The 14,226-nt window shown below is 38.6% G+C and overlaps 1 protein-coding gene across 2 annotated transcripts; it reads left to right on the forward strand.

The window, feature by feature from the left end:
* The first annotated feature begins 2,878 nt into the window (after positions 1-2,878).
* Positions 2,879-6,819, forward strand: LOC104089777 (two-pore potassium channel 5). Of its 2 annotated transcripts, XM_070196501.1 has the most exons (3): positions 2,879-3,913; positions 5,283-5,479; positions 6,767-6,819. In XM_070196501.1, the coding sequence occupies exons 1-2, from the start codon at positions 2,976-2,978 to the stop codon at positions 5,428-5,430; spliced, it is 1,086 nt and encodes a 361-aa protein (XP_070052602.1). In that variant the 5' UTR covers positions 2,879-2,975; the 3' UTR covers positions 5,431-5,479; positions 6,767-6,819. The 2 variants fall into 2 exon arrangements, with proteins under 2 accessions (XP_070052602.1, XP_009593038.1); XM_009594743.4 differs by lacking the exon at positions 6,767-6,819 and having other exon boundaries at positions 5,283-5,802.
* Positions 6,820-14,226: the final 7,407 nt, after the last annotated feature.

Below are 14,226 nucleotides of genomic sequence, written 5' to 3' on the forward strand. Positions count from 1 at the left end.
AAACCGATGTTAAGTAATCTGATTACCTCTTCCTTAACAAACATATTTCTGACCTCCACTATCGGTCGCTTCTTATGCCTTACCGGAGGGAAGTTTGGATCCAGACTCAGTTTGTGGACCGCCACCTCCAATGAAATACCTGTCATATCTGAATGTGACCACGCAAAGCAATCAATGTTATATATAAGAAAATCTATAAGTTTTAACCTGAGTTCGGGACTCAACCCTGTTCCTAAATGAAATTTTCTTTCCAAAAATTCTTTGAACAAAGCCACTTGTTCGAGCTTTTCTGCGATTGGCTTGGTCACATCTGTTTACTCTGATACCTAAAAAGACCTCGGTACCTGATATAATTCCGACGACTCCTCATTATTATCATCTTCGATTGGGATGGGAGAAGGCACTGGTTCCTATAATTGCTATTTGCTGGTTTCTTTGCCCTTTTCTGCTGGAAACGGTTACTGCGTTCATCTCTCTTGTGCCAGTTGATCCCTCTGATCTGCTTGATCCCTTCCGGTGTTGGAAACTTTAACAGTTGATGATAGGTCGAAGGTACAACCTTCATTTCATGTATCAACAGCCTTTTGAGGATTACATTATAGCCCGTGTCACCATCTACCGCTTCGAACAAGGTGGTCTTTGTTACACCTTCGGCATGTGCAGGCAGCAACATTTCCCCTCGGGTTGTCACACTTGTTAGATTGAAGCCAACTAGAAGCTTTGTTGATGTTCCCGGTTAACTTCGCTTGCTCCAGAACTCTCCATTGAATGATGTTGGCTGAACTTCCTGGATCAACCAAAACCCGCTTAACTTTAAAATCTAAAACATTAAGAGAAATTACCAAAGCATCATTGTGCGGTAGAAAAAGTCTATCAGCATCCTCCTCTATGATGGTGATGTTATCTTCTGAGACCTCTCAGATCCTCTTGCCATGAGTCACCAATATCTTCATCTTCTTTGTTGCCGAAAATGTCACATTATTGGCTTCGTCTCCTCCAAAGATCATGTTGATTGTCATCCGAGGTGACTCTGCTTTCGGCTTCGATGGTTCTACATTATCCCGGTTTCTCCCATAGTTGTTTTTGGCGCGGTAGCTTAAAAATTCCCTTAGGTGACCATTCTTCAACAACGTTGCTACCTCTTCACGAAGATGTTGTTAGCCCCCGATCCTATAGCCATGAGTCCCATAGAACTAATACTATAGATTAGGGTCCCTTTGGCTAAGATCTGATCGGATCATTTTCGGGAACCTAACTTCTTTAATACTTCTCATGGCCGATACCAATTCCACCAAGCGATATTAAAATTATAATCTGACAACCGGGGATAAGCTGAATCTCGGGACCCTGACACCTCTTTCTCCTACAATGATCTATTACTTCATCCACGATCCATCCTTCTATAGGAAGTGAACCTATCCGATGATTGAAATCATTTACTACATCGCCCATCAGCCCTTTCGTAAGGTTGAAAATGACTTCTAGAGGGTCTTCGATCTACATCAAAATAACTTTTGAATTTATCCTAATTTTGATCATGATTATGTCTTTTGGAGGACGCCGAGAAACCAAGTTGATCATCTTCTATTCTTATTTTCGACTCATAGCGATTGTGAATATCAGCCCATGTGGTTGCCTGAAACCCGAGCAAACTCTCCTTCAATTTTCAAGAGACATCGAAACTCAATGGATTGAGAACTTTTGTACATGCCTCCGCTTCCCACTCATTCGGAACTGTTGGTAACAACATCCTTTCTTTCTGGAATCAGATCACGAACTTTTGCAACAGTTCAGATTCTCCTTGCAAAATTCTGAATATATCCGTATTTCTGGCCTGGACCTTTATTACTCCAGCATGAGCTTTGATGAACGAATCCGCAAGTATTTCAAAAGAATCAATATAATGCTCAAGTAAGAGGGAATACCAAGTCAAGGCACCCTACGTAAGGGTTTCTCAAAACTTCTTCAGTAAAACTGATTCGATCTCATGCTGGGCCAGGTCATTTCCCGTTACTGCCGTAGTGTAGGTCGTGATGTGCTCATGTGGATCTGAAGTCCTATCATACTTTGTTATAGCTAGCATCTTAAACCTCTTTGGGATCAACTCTGGTGCCGCACTTGGTTTAAACGGCAACTGCGTATACTTTTTTGAATTCCGACCCTTTAACACCGGCGGCATGCCCGGGATCTGATTCATTCGAGCATGAAACTCCTTTGTTTTCTGATCCATTCTTTCATTCATTTCTCTTACAAATATCATGAGCTCGATTTTTGAAAGGGTCATTTAAGTTGTTGTTCCGAGATCCACTACCGGTCCCTCCGGCCTCGTCGAAACTGACCTCATCCCTTTAGAGTATTGTTATCAGTTCTTTGCGCCGTTTGATTTGTGGGAACACTGGGAGGAACCCGAGCCTTTCTATTAGCATTATTGGAAGGAGCCGATCTTGCCTTGAGAGGTGGTCCATAATCACTTTTTGTTGTTCTCTCAAGATTTTGACTGTTTCAACAGTATGCTCATCCTCCGCATCATCAGGAGTTGGACCCCGCACATGCCGAGGATACTGACCTTTGCGAACTAGGATCGTTTCATCCTCCTCGTTGCGGGTCTCGCTGATTGAATCATCATGATGGAATACTTCTTCCCATTCATCGTGTGCTCCAACATTGTTGATATTATTAGATGCCATACTTGATCTTTCTTTTGCTAAGGAAGGAATCAAAATTTATTAGTAACGGATGAATGTATCATAGCAATTACACAATTGTCTATGCTCTACTATGGGCGTCAAATTATTTACCCATAAAATGATACAGTTAAATTTATAATGCGATTTATAGACAAGATAATGGATATATAGCTGTGACTCTCTTCCAAAAAGCTGCTGAATCAGTACAACTGTGACTCTCTCCCAAAAAGCTAACCATCTAATCCTCCCCTGTACAGCAACATCGAGACCCTGACCAATTTTGGGGACATGGAAGCTTCGTCGTCATCCTCCGATTCCGATGATGACTTTTTCGCTCCGGTTTCCTGGCCTTCTACTTCAGCTGCCTACAGCTTATTGCCTTCCAATAAGAAAATGCGCCGATCCAGAACTGCTCCGGCTATGGTCTCTATGGAGGACCTCTTTAAATCACCCACTAAATCTGTCCACCAATTTGGCCCTACTTCTCTCGTCAGACAGGCCGCTTTTCTACTTATAATTTACCTCTCTCTTGGTGTCGTCGTTTATTCCTTCAACCGTGACCACTTCTCTGGAGTTGAGACTCACCCGGTTGTTGACGCCCTTTACTTTTGCATCGTCACTATGTGTACCATTGGCTACGGCGACATTGCTCCGATTACTCCTTTGACCAAAGTCTTTGCTTGTATATTTGTGCTTGTTGGTTTTGGGTTCATTGACATTTTGCTGAGTGGGGTTGTCAATTACGTACTTGACTTGCAGGAGAACTTGCTACTGGCCGGCATTAAAGAACAAGGGCAACGGCAATTCGATCACGGGCATGGGCGTGGTGGCGGACTATCTGCCTATATCGTCGACGTAGCCAAAGGCAGAATGAGAATCAGATTGAAGGTGGGTTTGGCTCTGGGAGTTGTTCTTTTATGCATTGGTTTGGGGTCAATGGTGTTGTATTTCCAGGAACATTTGGATTGGATCGATTCAGTTTACTTGTCAGTGATGTCTGTTACCACTGTTGGATATGGTGATAGGGCATTCAAGACCCTGCCGGGAAGGTTGTTCGCGTCAATTTGGCTTTTATTCTCCACCCTCGCGGTTGCACGTGCTTTCTTGTATTTGGCAGAGGCCAGGATTGATAAGAGGCACAGGAGGATTGCCAACTGGGTATTGCAGCGCGAAATCACCATTGAAGATCTGCTTGCCGCTGACATTAACAATAATGGTTTCATTCGGTAAAGCTTTCTTTCCTTCTTTCTTTCTTTCTTTCTTTCTTTCTTTCTTCCAAACCGTATTTCACAGCACAGTGCCGCCTTAACAGTAGTCTGCCATAAATTTTGTCACCTTTTTCATTAACTCATTATTGACATTTGTGTTCCTCCTGCAAGGATATAGGTAGGATTCCAGAGTTAACAATTTATGTGAAAATATGAGTCTCAATCTTTACTCTCCTCATCTCTTAATGTTTGTCTAATATGATGCGATACTACAAACTTAGTTAGAGTGGAGAGACGGACCCACACCCCTTTATATAGTGTTTGGAATGTCTCTTGATATGGTCTGTTCATCAATAGCCAAAATCAATAAGCCAATGATATCTCCTCTTGGTTAGGAACTAACATTCAATTACACAATTCACTCATGTATTTGTATCTTTCAGGTGGACACAATGATCAAAATGGTCCTTAATATCTGAGGGTCGGACTATTTTGATCCTTAATATACCATGTAAGGGAAGGGCAGCATAGCATTAGCACTCACCATTGGGTTCGTCTTGAGTTAACTTCTGTTGTAAGGGAGCAAATATCAGTATTACTTGCTTCTTCCGAGATTCTTTGCTGACTATGAGCCATTATGTTAGACATTTTGACAATATTATTGTGCCTCATCATCATGTCACTAAACTAACCATCATGACTCATACAATAAAGTAGTATTGCAACAGAAGGATACATGTTAACAAAAATCCATTTTATATGCTATAAGCTAAGACCTGAAGATCACAAATCAGATAATCAAGGTAAACCAATGGCTTTTTCTCCATGAGAATATAGTGCCGTTCTTGGCCATCGTGGAATGATTAGTCCTTCTCTGAACTCAAATTTCCCACCATCAACTTCATGGCTTGTGGGGGAACTAGTTGCGTGCACCTTAACTATTCCAACGGTACCTGCTACCTCTCACCATACAAGTATCCGGTAACTCTGTCCACCAAGACTTAGGCAAATGCGAAAAAATCACTTAGCTTTTATGGCCTATGTTGACTTTGAACCTCAGTCTCCAAGGTTTTCACTCACCTCATTGACCCCTAAACCACACCCTTGAGTTCCATATAACTTTTATAACATAAATATCTTTGTCTTATTTTATGACAGTTCTGTTTGTCATGAAAATAACAAGTCGATTTGACTTACATGTTTTATCAGTATCGTAGATAGAAGCATTAAATTAGACATTAAGAAGTTATTTTGATAGTAAAAAGCACTTTCTTGAATAACCTAAATTCTTAAATGAATTTGAATTTGAGTTTGAATTGTTGAAACATATGAAAGACATAATTGGCATGGAGGGATTAAAAGCCTCTTCTTTTGCAATGCATTACAGGAAATCGGAATATGTCATCTACAAGCTCAAGGAGATGGGAAAGATCAGGGAGAAAGATGTAATGCAGATATGCAATCAGTTCAACAAGCTTGATGAAAACAATTCTGGGAAGATAACATTACCCAGTCTCATGCAGAGTCAATTGTAGCAACTATTCTTTGGCTACCATGAATTATCTGCTAATTTTCAAGAAAAAGGTTAGTAGTTGCAAACGTTGGATTTCAGATTTTTGCTTTTCAACTTTTCTTTTCTTGGAAAACAGATGACATTGTTCAATATGTATATTGTAATTGTACATAAATTTGGCCCCAAGGAAAAGGATTTGAATACCCTAGAGAAGGATTCTGAAAGGTGTGGATTTGTCGAGGAAACTTTGTTGAAGCTAGATGGGCTCCCAATTTCTGTTTCATAGGATATGAGATTCTCAAAGGTGAATCCTCAAGGGTTTATCTTTATAATGTTCATATGAAAGCAATTAGTTCAAAATGAAAAGGCCAAGGGAAAGATTGAACTAGACTAAGATTTTTATTGCTTTAGCTATTGCTTTTAGGTGATTCTTGTATGCTTTTGTTGTGGATTCTAGTAATATGAGAAGCAAGTAGAGGTTTCCTTTATCAAAAGAAGCTATATGTCAAAAAATGAGAGAGTGACTGCTCAAGAATGCACCAATAGAACCATGCCCAACCCCTCATGATAGGCAAAAAGGAGGGGCAGGGTAAAAGCAGCTCTTGTCCAAACGCTTGTTACCTTCTCGAAATTATGAGCTACGATAAAAGCAGCTCTTGTCCAAACTTAGGGTAGTAGTTGAATTCCCTAAAGTTTCAACAGATGGATAGTTTCGATACAAATCCGCTGAGTTGTCTTGTCCTCTTGTCAAATGAATGTCAGTTGACTGACAACTTGAATGTTGTGGCAAATATTGCATGAATGCCCTCTTTTTCCTGCTTGGTCTGATCTCTCTCCTCTTTTAAAAAAGAAAAACAATTTTATAAGCATGTCAGACATAACATAGCTGATTTTCAAGAACATCTCGTCTCTTTTGCTGCTGGAATGTGGTTTACCTTTTATTCTGAGTATTAGTGGTTTGCCTTTTATGCTACATTTCTATTATCCGCTTTTGCGTGGGTCCTAAAAGTCTTGTTTAAAGGGGTTGACTTTATGAGCACACAGAGGATTTTCCTTCCGCTTTTAACCAGATATCTCATGCTTCTTATGTTGAGAACTGGTTATTTTCCAATATTTAACTTTGAAAAGTAAAATAAGTTCATCGACACCCCAAAGTGTTCACTCAAACTGGCTAGTCTGCAAGAGTTGAAAGCAATGTAAGATTTCTATTTCCCTCGTTGTGTTACGCCATCATTCAAAAGTTTCTATATTTAGGTTTAAACATATTTCCGGGATCTATTTATCGGTTCTTTTGAAGATTCAGAAAGTGACAATAGATTATAGCTTTGTGCATCCTTTTGTTCGAGAACAGAAGTCAGAATCTTAACCTGTCCGGACCAACTGCATCACTTTTGCTGTTTGAATAATGAATCTTTTTGTGGTCTCAACATGTATAACGATGAAACTTTCGGGGCAATCAGGTATAACAAGTTGGATGACTTATTTCTTTTCTGTGTTTGTTTTTCTAATTGTTATCTTCCCCTGTTAAGCGTATATTTGTGTTGGCCCTTGTTTGGTTACATTCAAGTCACCAAGAGAAGAATAGTGAATCTATAAGAAGTTTATGTATGGTTAGTAGGTCCTCGTCAGGGTAGGCTGCCTATATCCCTTCCTCGGACGTGCATGAACGCGAAATGTTTCGTACACCTAAGTCATCATTCCCCAATGAACTTATCATTGATATAGTCTTGCCTGCCACCAGTGGAAAAGAAAAAGGAGAGCGACGAGTTCAAGAAAGAGAGAAAAAAGTGAAAGAGAAGACTCTTTGCCATAAAATAATATCACTAAACAAATGGTTAAGGAAAAATAGCATACAGAATCGAGTACAAGAAGGTGTGGCAAGGAAAGCTAAAGTAGAATTCTATATACGTAAATTAGCCAAAACTTTATCGTTCAAATTGCTCAATACTACAAAATACAAATCCCCAATGTCTGTACAATGAAAATATCACTTGGCATGAGTTTGAAAGCAAGGAGGAACCTTATTAGAGCAGGAAAAAAGGATGATGTTGCATCACCTGGTATAGGGGGAGGCAGTAGAATAGAAATAAGGAAAGTAAGTAGTGGTTTTGGCGCTATGGTATATTCTAGGATATGAGTGGTAATAAAAAGAAAAGATGATATTGCAAATTTTAATGTGGTAATTCATTGATAATAATTATGTAAATTTGAATAGCGATGTTGACGGAGACAATGAGAACCGTTAATGTAATTTTCTACGTGACAAAAGGTTATATGGAACTTTTATATATGGAGTATAATATGGTAGTTATATTATTTTACGCCAGAATTAAACTTCAACATATTCTTCTTTTATGTGTATTTATAAATGTAGTTGACTGGGGTATCCGTTTTTATATGTATTTGTACGACAATAAATTTGCGTCAAGAAAAATAATTGAGACCAAAAATATTGCAACAATCGTAGTATTTGATATGGCTGTCTAACGGGATGGGACAAAATTAACGGGACGGGACGGTGGCGGGACGGGACGAAACGGTAGGCCCATCCCGTCCTGCTAACAAACGGGATGGGACGGGACGGGACGGGACGGGTTCGCGGGCCTTAAGTACCGTTTTAAAACAAATATTATTTAAGCATTGAGTTTGGCAACGACTATTCTTTTGACAATGACTAAGTTTTTAAAGTTTGCAACAACTAGTTTTTTTGACTTATTTAATAAACTTAAAAATTAAACGGAAATTAGAAAACTAAGTAAAGAATTATAAAATATTAAAACAAAAGACTTGTAATGAAATATTCTAGTAATTATAAATTTATAATAGAGCTATAATTTATTTAATATAATTTCAAGCCATTAAGTAACTAAGCAAGAGTATAAGACAATTCATAAAAAAAATTCAACGCCTAGAGCCTTTTATTTTATTAATAGAACTTTCAAATTTCACATACAAATATAATTCTTTTGAAGAGCACCTAATCTACGCAGCCACCTTCTAGGAAGGGTTCTGTTTGAATTAGGCCTCTTAGTAGCCAATTACAAATTATCATACTAATATTTGTAAGTTCATATATAACTTCGTTGTAACTTATCTATAATTTCTCTCGGACATTGTTCTAGAATTGGCAATATTGATTGATGTTCCATGCCGTCATAGCTCCCAATGCTAAGTATCTCATGGTATTCTTCTTCTTCTTCTTCCCTAGTTTCACCACCTGTTGTTTCCATAGATTTATATTTATCAAACATTGATCTAACATAAGAATATATGTTAGCTTGGCAGTCTTCGAGAAATGGTTGTTCATTTTCTTGAATTGTTAAATTCTCATAAATTTTACGAACAAAGTCCATTTGCACCTCTTAATTTTAAAGATGGGTTAAGTATAGTAGAAATTAATTAAACTCGGGGAATAGGGAAAAAATATTTTTAAAATTTTGCAATCATTTCATTAATGGCCGGTGCATAAGTTGGATTAATTTTGCAATCATTTCATTAAGCTAGTTGCTGCAGTTGTGTTAGCACTTAGCAGAAGCATTATCTAAGGTGATAGTTAAAACTTTATCAATGAGTCCATAAAAATCAACAATTTGTAGAACAGTAGTTGCAATATATGCTCCAGTGTGTTTTGAATCAACAAATTTATAACCAATAATACGTTTTTGCATGTTTCAGTGATGATCAACCCAATGACATGTAACAGTTAAATAATCACAACCATTAGGACTACGACCTATATCAGATTTGATAGACACTTTACAATCTAAGTGAAAAAATACACAACGAATATACTAAAGATATTCCGTTTGAAATTTAAAAACATCATTTCTAACAGTGGTCTTAGGAAAACCTTGAAAAGCAGGATTATAAGTTTCTTGTATATAATGCACAAAAAAAATTAGGACACGGGACGGGACGGGATGGGACAGGACGGGACGAAACGGGATGAAATGGCCATCCCGTCCCAACCCGTATCCCGTTTAACATGGGCCCATCCCGTTTAAAATTAAGTTTGATGAGACGGGACGCGACGCGACGCGACGGGACGGGACGGCCCGTCCCGTTGGATAGCCCGTCCCGTTGGACAGCCTTAGTATTTGATTTCAAATAATATGAGTGTACAATCTCTATGGATCCTCTGATTCTACTTTTTCAATATAAATTCAAGGGCCTTTGAGCTTGATCTTGAATTTGAAGTTAATTTATCCGTCGTGAACGCTTTGATTGTTGCCACCAATTTTATCACGAACAAGTAGCCTTGATCTTGGACGCCTTGTATTTGGTTTGACTTCGTTCTTGATCTTGAATACTTGAAATTTGTGTTGAAGTGCTTGAATGTTTGAACACTTGGAGTTTGCAGAGAATTATGGCATTTGATCCACGAGCTCCCTTGTGTCTTCTTGTTATAACTTCTGATCCCTTTTCTAAGCTATGAAGACTCATATTTATAGTTGTGGAAGAGAAGAGTTGTGATGAGAATAAACTCTTTCCGACAATCAGATTGAAGTGTGACAAGGCCACATTTGATTGGCCAGAACATGTCACTTGCACATGTGGCGTAGCTTCATTGGCCTTTTAATTTGACTTGGCATGCCTTGTCATTTTGACATGTGGCATGATCTTATTAGCTCTTCTGTTTGACTTGGCGTGCCACATCATTTGACACGTGGCACCAAATCGGACCTCCAGGAAGATGACATCTTGGGCCTAATAAAGTGAGCTCATCACTTGTGGCCCAAGTAAATGGGTTAGCCCAATAAATTTGGATTTATTTATTTAATCCACATATATTGGACTAATATAATTAATCCAATCATATAGGTCCATAATATTTATTTGGACTAACATATATTTAAAGTATAGTCCAAAATATTTTATTGAATTTAAATTCAATAAATTTTGCATACCTACAAATGCCCCCTACTTCAAGACTTGTCTAGATATAAGCTTTAAGAAAGTATTATGAAGCAGCATCCTTTCTTCTCTTTCTTTTCACGTAAAATTTGGCCAATCTATCTTAAAAGTAATAAAGAAAACTCCAAAGCTTGAAACACCAAAGTTTCAAATTCTAGTCACGTTGAACATTGTAATTGCTTGCTAATGTTCTATTTTGACTTTGATAAAATAAATTTCTCTTTTAATTGAGAATCATTATATTGTCATATGTGTATTGTACGGGTACATGAATTTGCCACATAGCTCAATCACAAACCACCTGCATCGCTGCACCATCACTATCCAAATCTCTTTATGAGCGAAACTATGAATATTTGATATTGAAGACTACACTTCGAGTCCTTGTCCACGACAACTTATTTCCGCCGCCTTTACACCTAGTCCCACACCGAAATTAGATTTTCAACGCCGCATCTAATTACCTATATAAGGCTACATGCTTTCCTTCGTTGAACACTAATTTACAGTGTTTGCAATTCACAAGAAATACAGTGTGGAGGTAACTTGTTTTTCTTTTCTTTTGCATTTTCTTGCTTGTTCCTCTTTTTTTGTAGGTCAAACGAGAAGGACATGTTTTTGTTTATCAAGATGATCCATGAAGAAGGCACTCTTAGGGTGTGAAGGGATGAATACTTATCTCCGCCCCAGAATCGGAGGGATAATCTTAGGGTATGAAGGGATGGATACCATCCCCGCCCGAAAATCGGAGGCATGATCTTAAAGAGCAAAATTTCATACGGCATATAGAAGGACAAATTCATGGCAACATAAAAAAGGACAAATTCTCAACAACATATAGAATAATCAGCCCGCAACAAGACCGACTTAAGGTGTAAAGTGACTTAAATGTCCACCTTAAGATTGAAAAATTATAGATACTTTTAAGAGCAAACACACGAAGATGCCAACTTAAGGTACAAAGGGACTTAAACGTCCACCTTCAAATTGGAAAATTATCTTTCCTTTTAAGGACAAACCCGCAAATAGGCCAACTTAAGGTGCAAAGGGACTTAAACGTCCACCTTAAGATTGAAAATTATAGTTCCTTTTAAGGACAATCCCGCAAATAGGCCAACTTAAGGTGCAAAGGGACTTAAATGTCCACCTTAAGATTGAAAAATTATAAATATCAACTTGAAGACTTGACGGACTTGACGACTTTGACTTAAACACTTGGCAAACTTCGAAGACTTGGCGGACTTAAAGACTTCAACTTGAAGACCAACAAACTTGAGATTTCGCAGACTTTAAGACTTCAAATTGAAGATTTAACGGGCTTGAAAATTGGGCAGACTTTGACTCTTCAACTTGAAGAGTGGTGGACATGAAAACTTCAACTTGAAGAATTAGCAGACTTGAAGACTCGGAGGACTCGCAGACTTCTACTTGCAGATTTGGAGGGATCGAATACTTCAACTCACGCGTTGTCGAACTTGAAAACTTCAGCTTGAAGACTGGTGGACTGCAGAGAGCAACTTGAATATTTGGCCTCTTTCAAGAATACTACAACCATCCCATCAGAGATGCTAATTTCCTATGGAGGCTTGCCCCAATTGAATCATCAATATCCGATAAGGCATGAAGCTCAATGAAAGAATACATTTAAGTCCGATTTTCAAGTGTCAATTCCATTATACTTCAATTTGAACGAGGGCGATATATATTTTTAAACTCATGCGACTGAACTTAGAATGAAACTCCAAGCTGCCTACGTATCTTGGTGAAAAGGATCAAGTCATACCGTAGTTCTGAACGGGTATTTTAATGTCCTAACTTTTGCCTAGGCCGCCTCTTTCGATGTTTTCAACCTAGCAAGCTTTTTTGTTTTTGGCAACATAGTGTATACTCTTGCGGGCCAGGAGTAACATGCAGTTTATGCTCTTACGTTAAGGAACATAGCGATTTGCAATTTAAGCTCGTATTTTGAGGAGCCTTGCAACCTGAAGATTTTGCTCAAATTTGAAGAGCTTCATGACATGCAGTTTAGGCTCGTGCGTCCAGTAGTGTTGCAACTTGAAGATTTAGCTCAAATTTGAAGAGCTTTGCAACTTGAAGTCTTTGCTCGACTTTGAAGAGCTTTCTATTTGAGTCTTTGCTCGAATTTGAAGAACTTTACAATTTGAAGACTTTGCCCGAATTTGAAGGACTTTAATTGCTCGAATTTGAAGAGCTTTGCAACTTGAACACTTTGCTTGAATTTGAAGATCTTTATAATTTGAAGACTTTGCTCGAATTTGAAGAACTTTAATTGCTCGAATTTGAAGAGCTTTGCAACTTGAAGACTTTGCTCGAATTTGAAGAGCTTTGTAATTTGAAAACTTTGCTCGAATTTGAAGAGCTTTACGTTTTAAAGATTTAGTTCAAATTTGGGGAGATTCATGACATACAGTGTAGGCTCATGTGCCAAGAAGTATTATAACTTGTAGTTTAGGCTCATGCGTTGAGGAGCATTATAACTTGCAGTTTAGGCTCGTGCGTTGAGGAGCATCATAACTTGCAGTTTAGGCTCGTGCGTTGAGGAGCATTATAACCTGCAGTTTAGGCTCATGCGTTAAGGAGCATCATAACTTGCAGTTTAGGCTCGTGCGTTGAGGAGCATTATAACTTGCAGTTTAGGCTCATGCGTTCAGGAGCATTATAACTTGCAGTTCAGGCTCATGCGTTAAGGAGCATAGTGACATGCATAGACTATTCGGTTTCATTTTCGGATGAAAACTTGCCCCCATCCTTGCCTTTTTGTTCTTCTTCTTTGTCGTCATAAGGCTCAAAGACAGGTAGCCCTTGGTCTGCACTTGTGGCCATACTTAGTTCTATATCGTGAGCACGAGTTGCTAGTTCTTCAAATGTTTTGGGCTTTATGCCTTGTAAGATATAGCGAAGACCTCAATGCATGCCTTGAATACACATTTCGATGCCAGAAGTTTCGCTAAGGCGATCTTTGCAATTGAGGCTTAAGCTCCTCCAGTGGTTGATAAAGTCAATAACTAGCTTATCCTTTCATTGATGATAGTTTGTAAGTTCGATCATGCTTACGATGCATTTTGTGCTATAGAAACGATTGAGAAATTCTTGCTCCAATTGCTCCCAACTATCGATGGAACCAGATTCGAGATCTATGTACCAATCGAATGCATTACCTTTGAGAGATCGTACAAACTGTTTGACAAGATAATTACCACGCATTCCAGCATTGTTGCAAGTTTCAACAAAGTGTGCTACATGTTGTCTCGGATTTCCCTTGCCGTCGAATTGTTGCAACTTAGGAGGTTGATAACTAACATGCATCTTCAAGTTGTCGATTCTTTGCATGTACAACTTTGCATATGTGAGAGATAATTTTGACGACTCAGACTTATCTTTGATATCCTCCATTATGAAGTCCGTTTTATTTCTCAACGGGAATCAGACCTTCACCGGAGACTTGATCTCCTTGGTTGTTGTTGCTTGCTTTTCGGAGGAATCTTCTTTATCTTTTGATCTTTGGAAATTTAAAGGTGTTTGTGTGGATTCTCCCTCTACTATGCTATCCAATATATGTGTTAACTTGGAAAGTTTAGCATCTTGATCATGCACGCACTTTGATAGGCTTTCAATTGCTTTCGTCAAATTTGCAAGTTGTTCTTCTACAGTAGAAGTTTCAATAACCATTGCTTGCATGATCGCCGTAGAGGATGAAGAATAATATAGATCATTGTTGGGATAGAGCTTAGAGGTCGCATTAATGGAGACTAGAGGAGATCCAACGCTCAAGTCATCATCATCGGCTTGCATGAAAGGTTTCTTGGACTTAGATAAACTAAGTTGAGCAAGAACCTTTTCGATCCTTTCGGCAACATCGTTCCCTTTTTGGGTTGCGCTTGTA

The sequence above is a fragment of the Nicotiana tomentosiformis genome, chromosome 2, assembly GCF_000390325.3.
Source record: "Nicotiana tomentosiformis chromosome 2, ASM39032v3, whole genome shotgun sequence".
Lineage (NCBI taxonomy): Eukaryota > Viridiplantae > Streptophyta > Magnoliopsida > Solanales > Solanaceae > Nicotiana > Nicotiana tomentosiformis.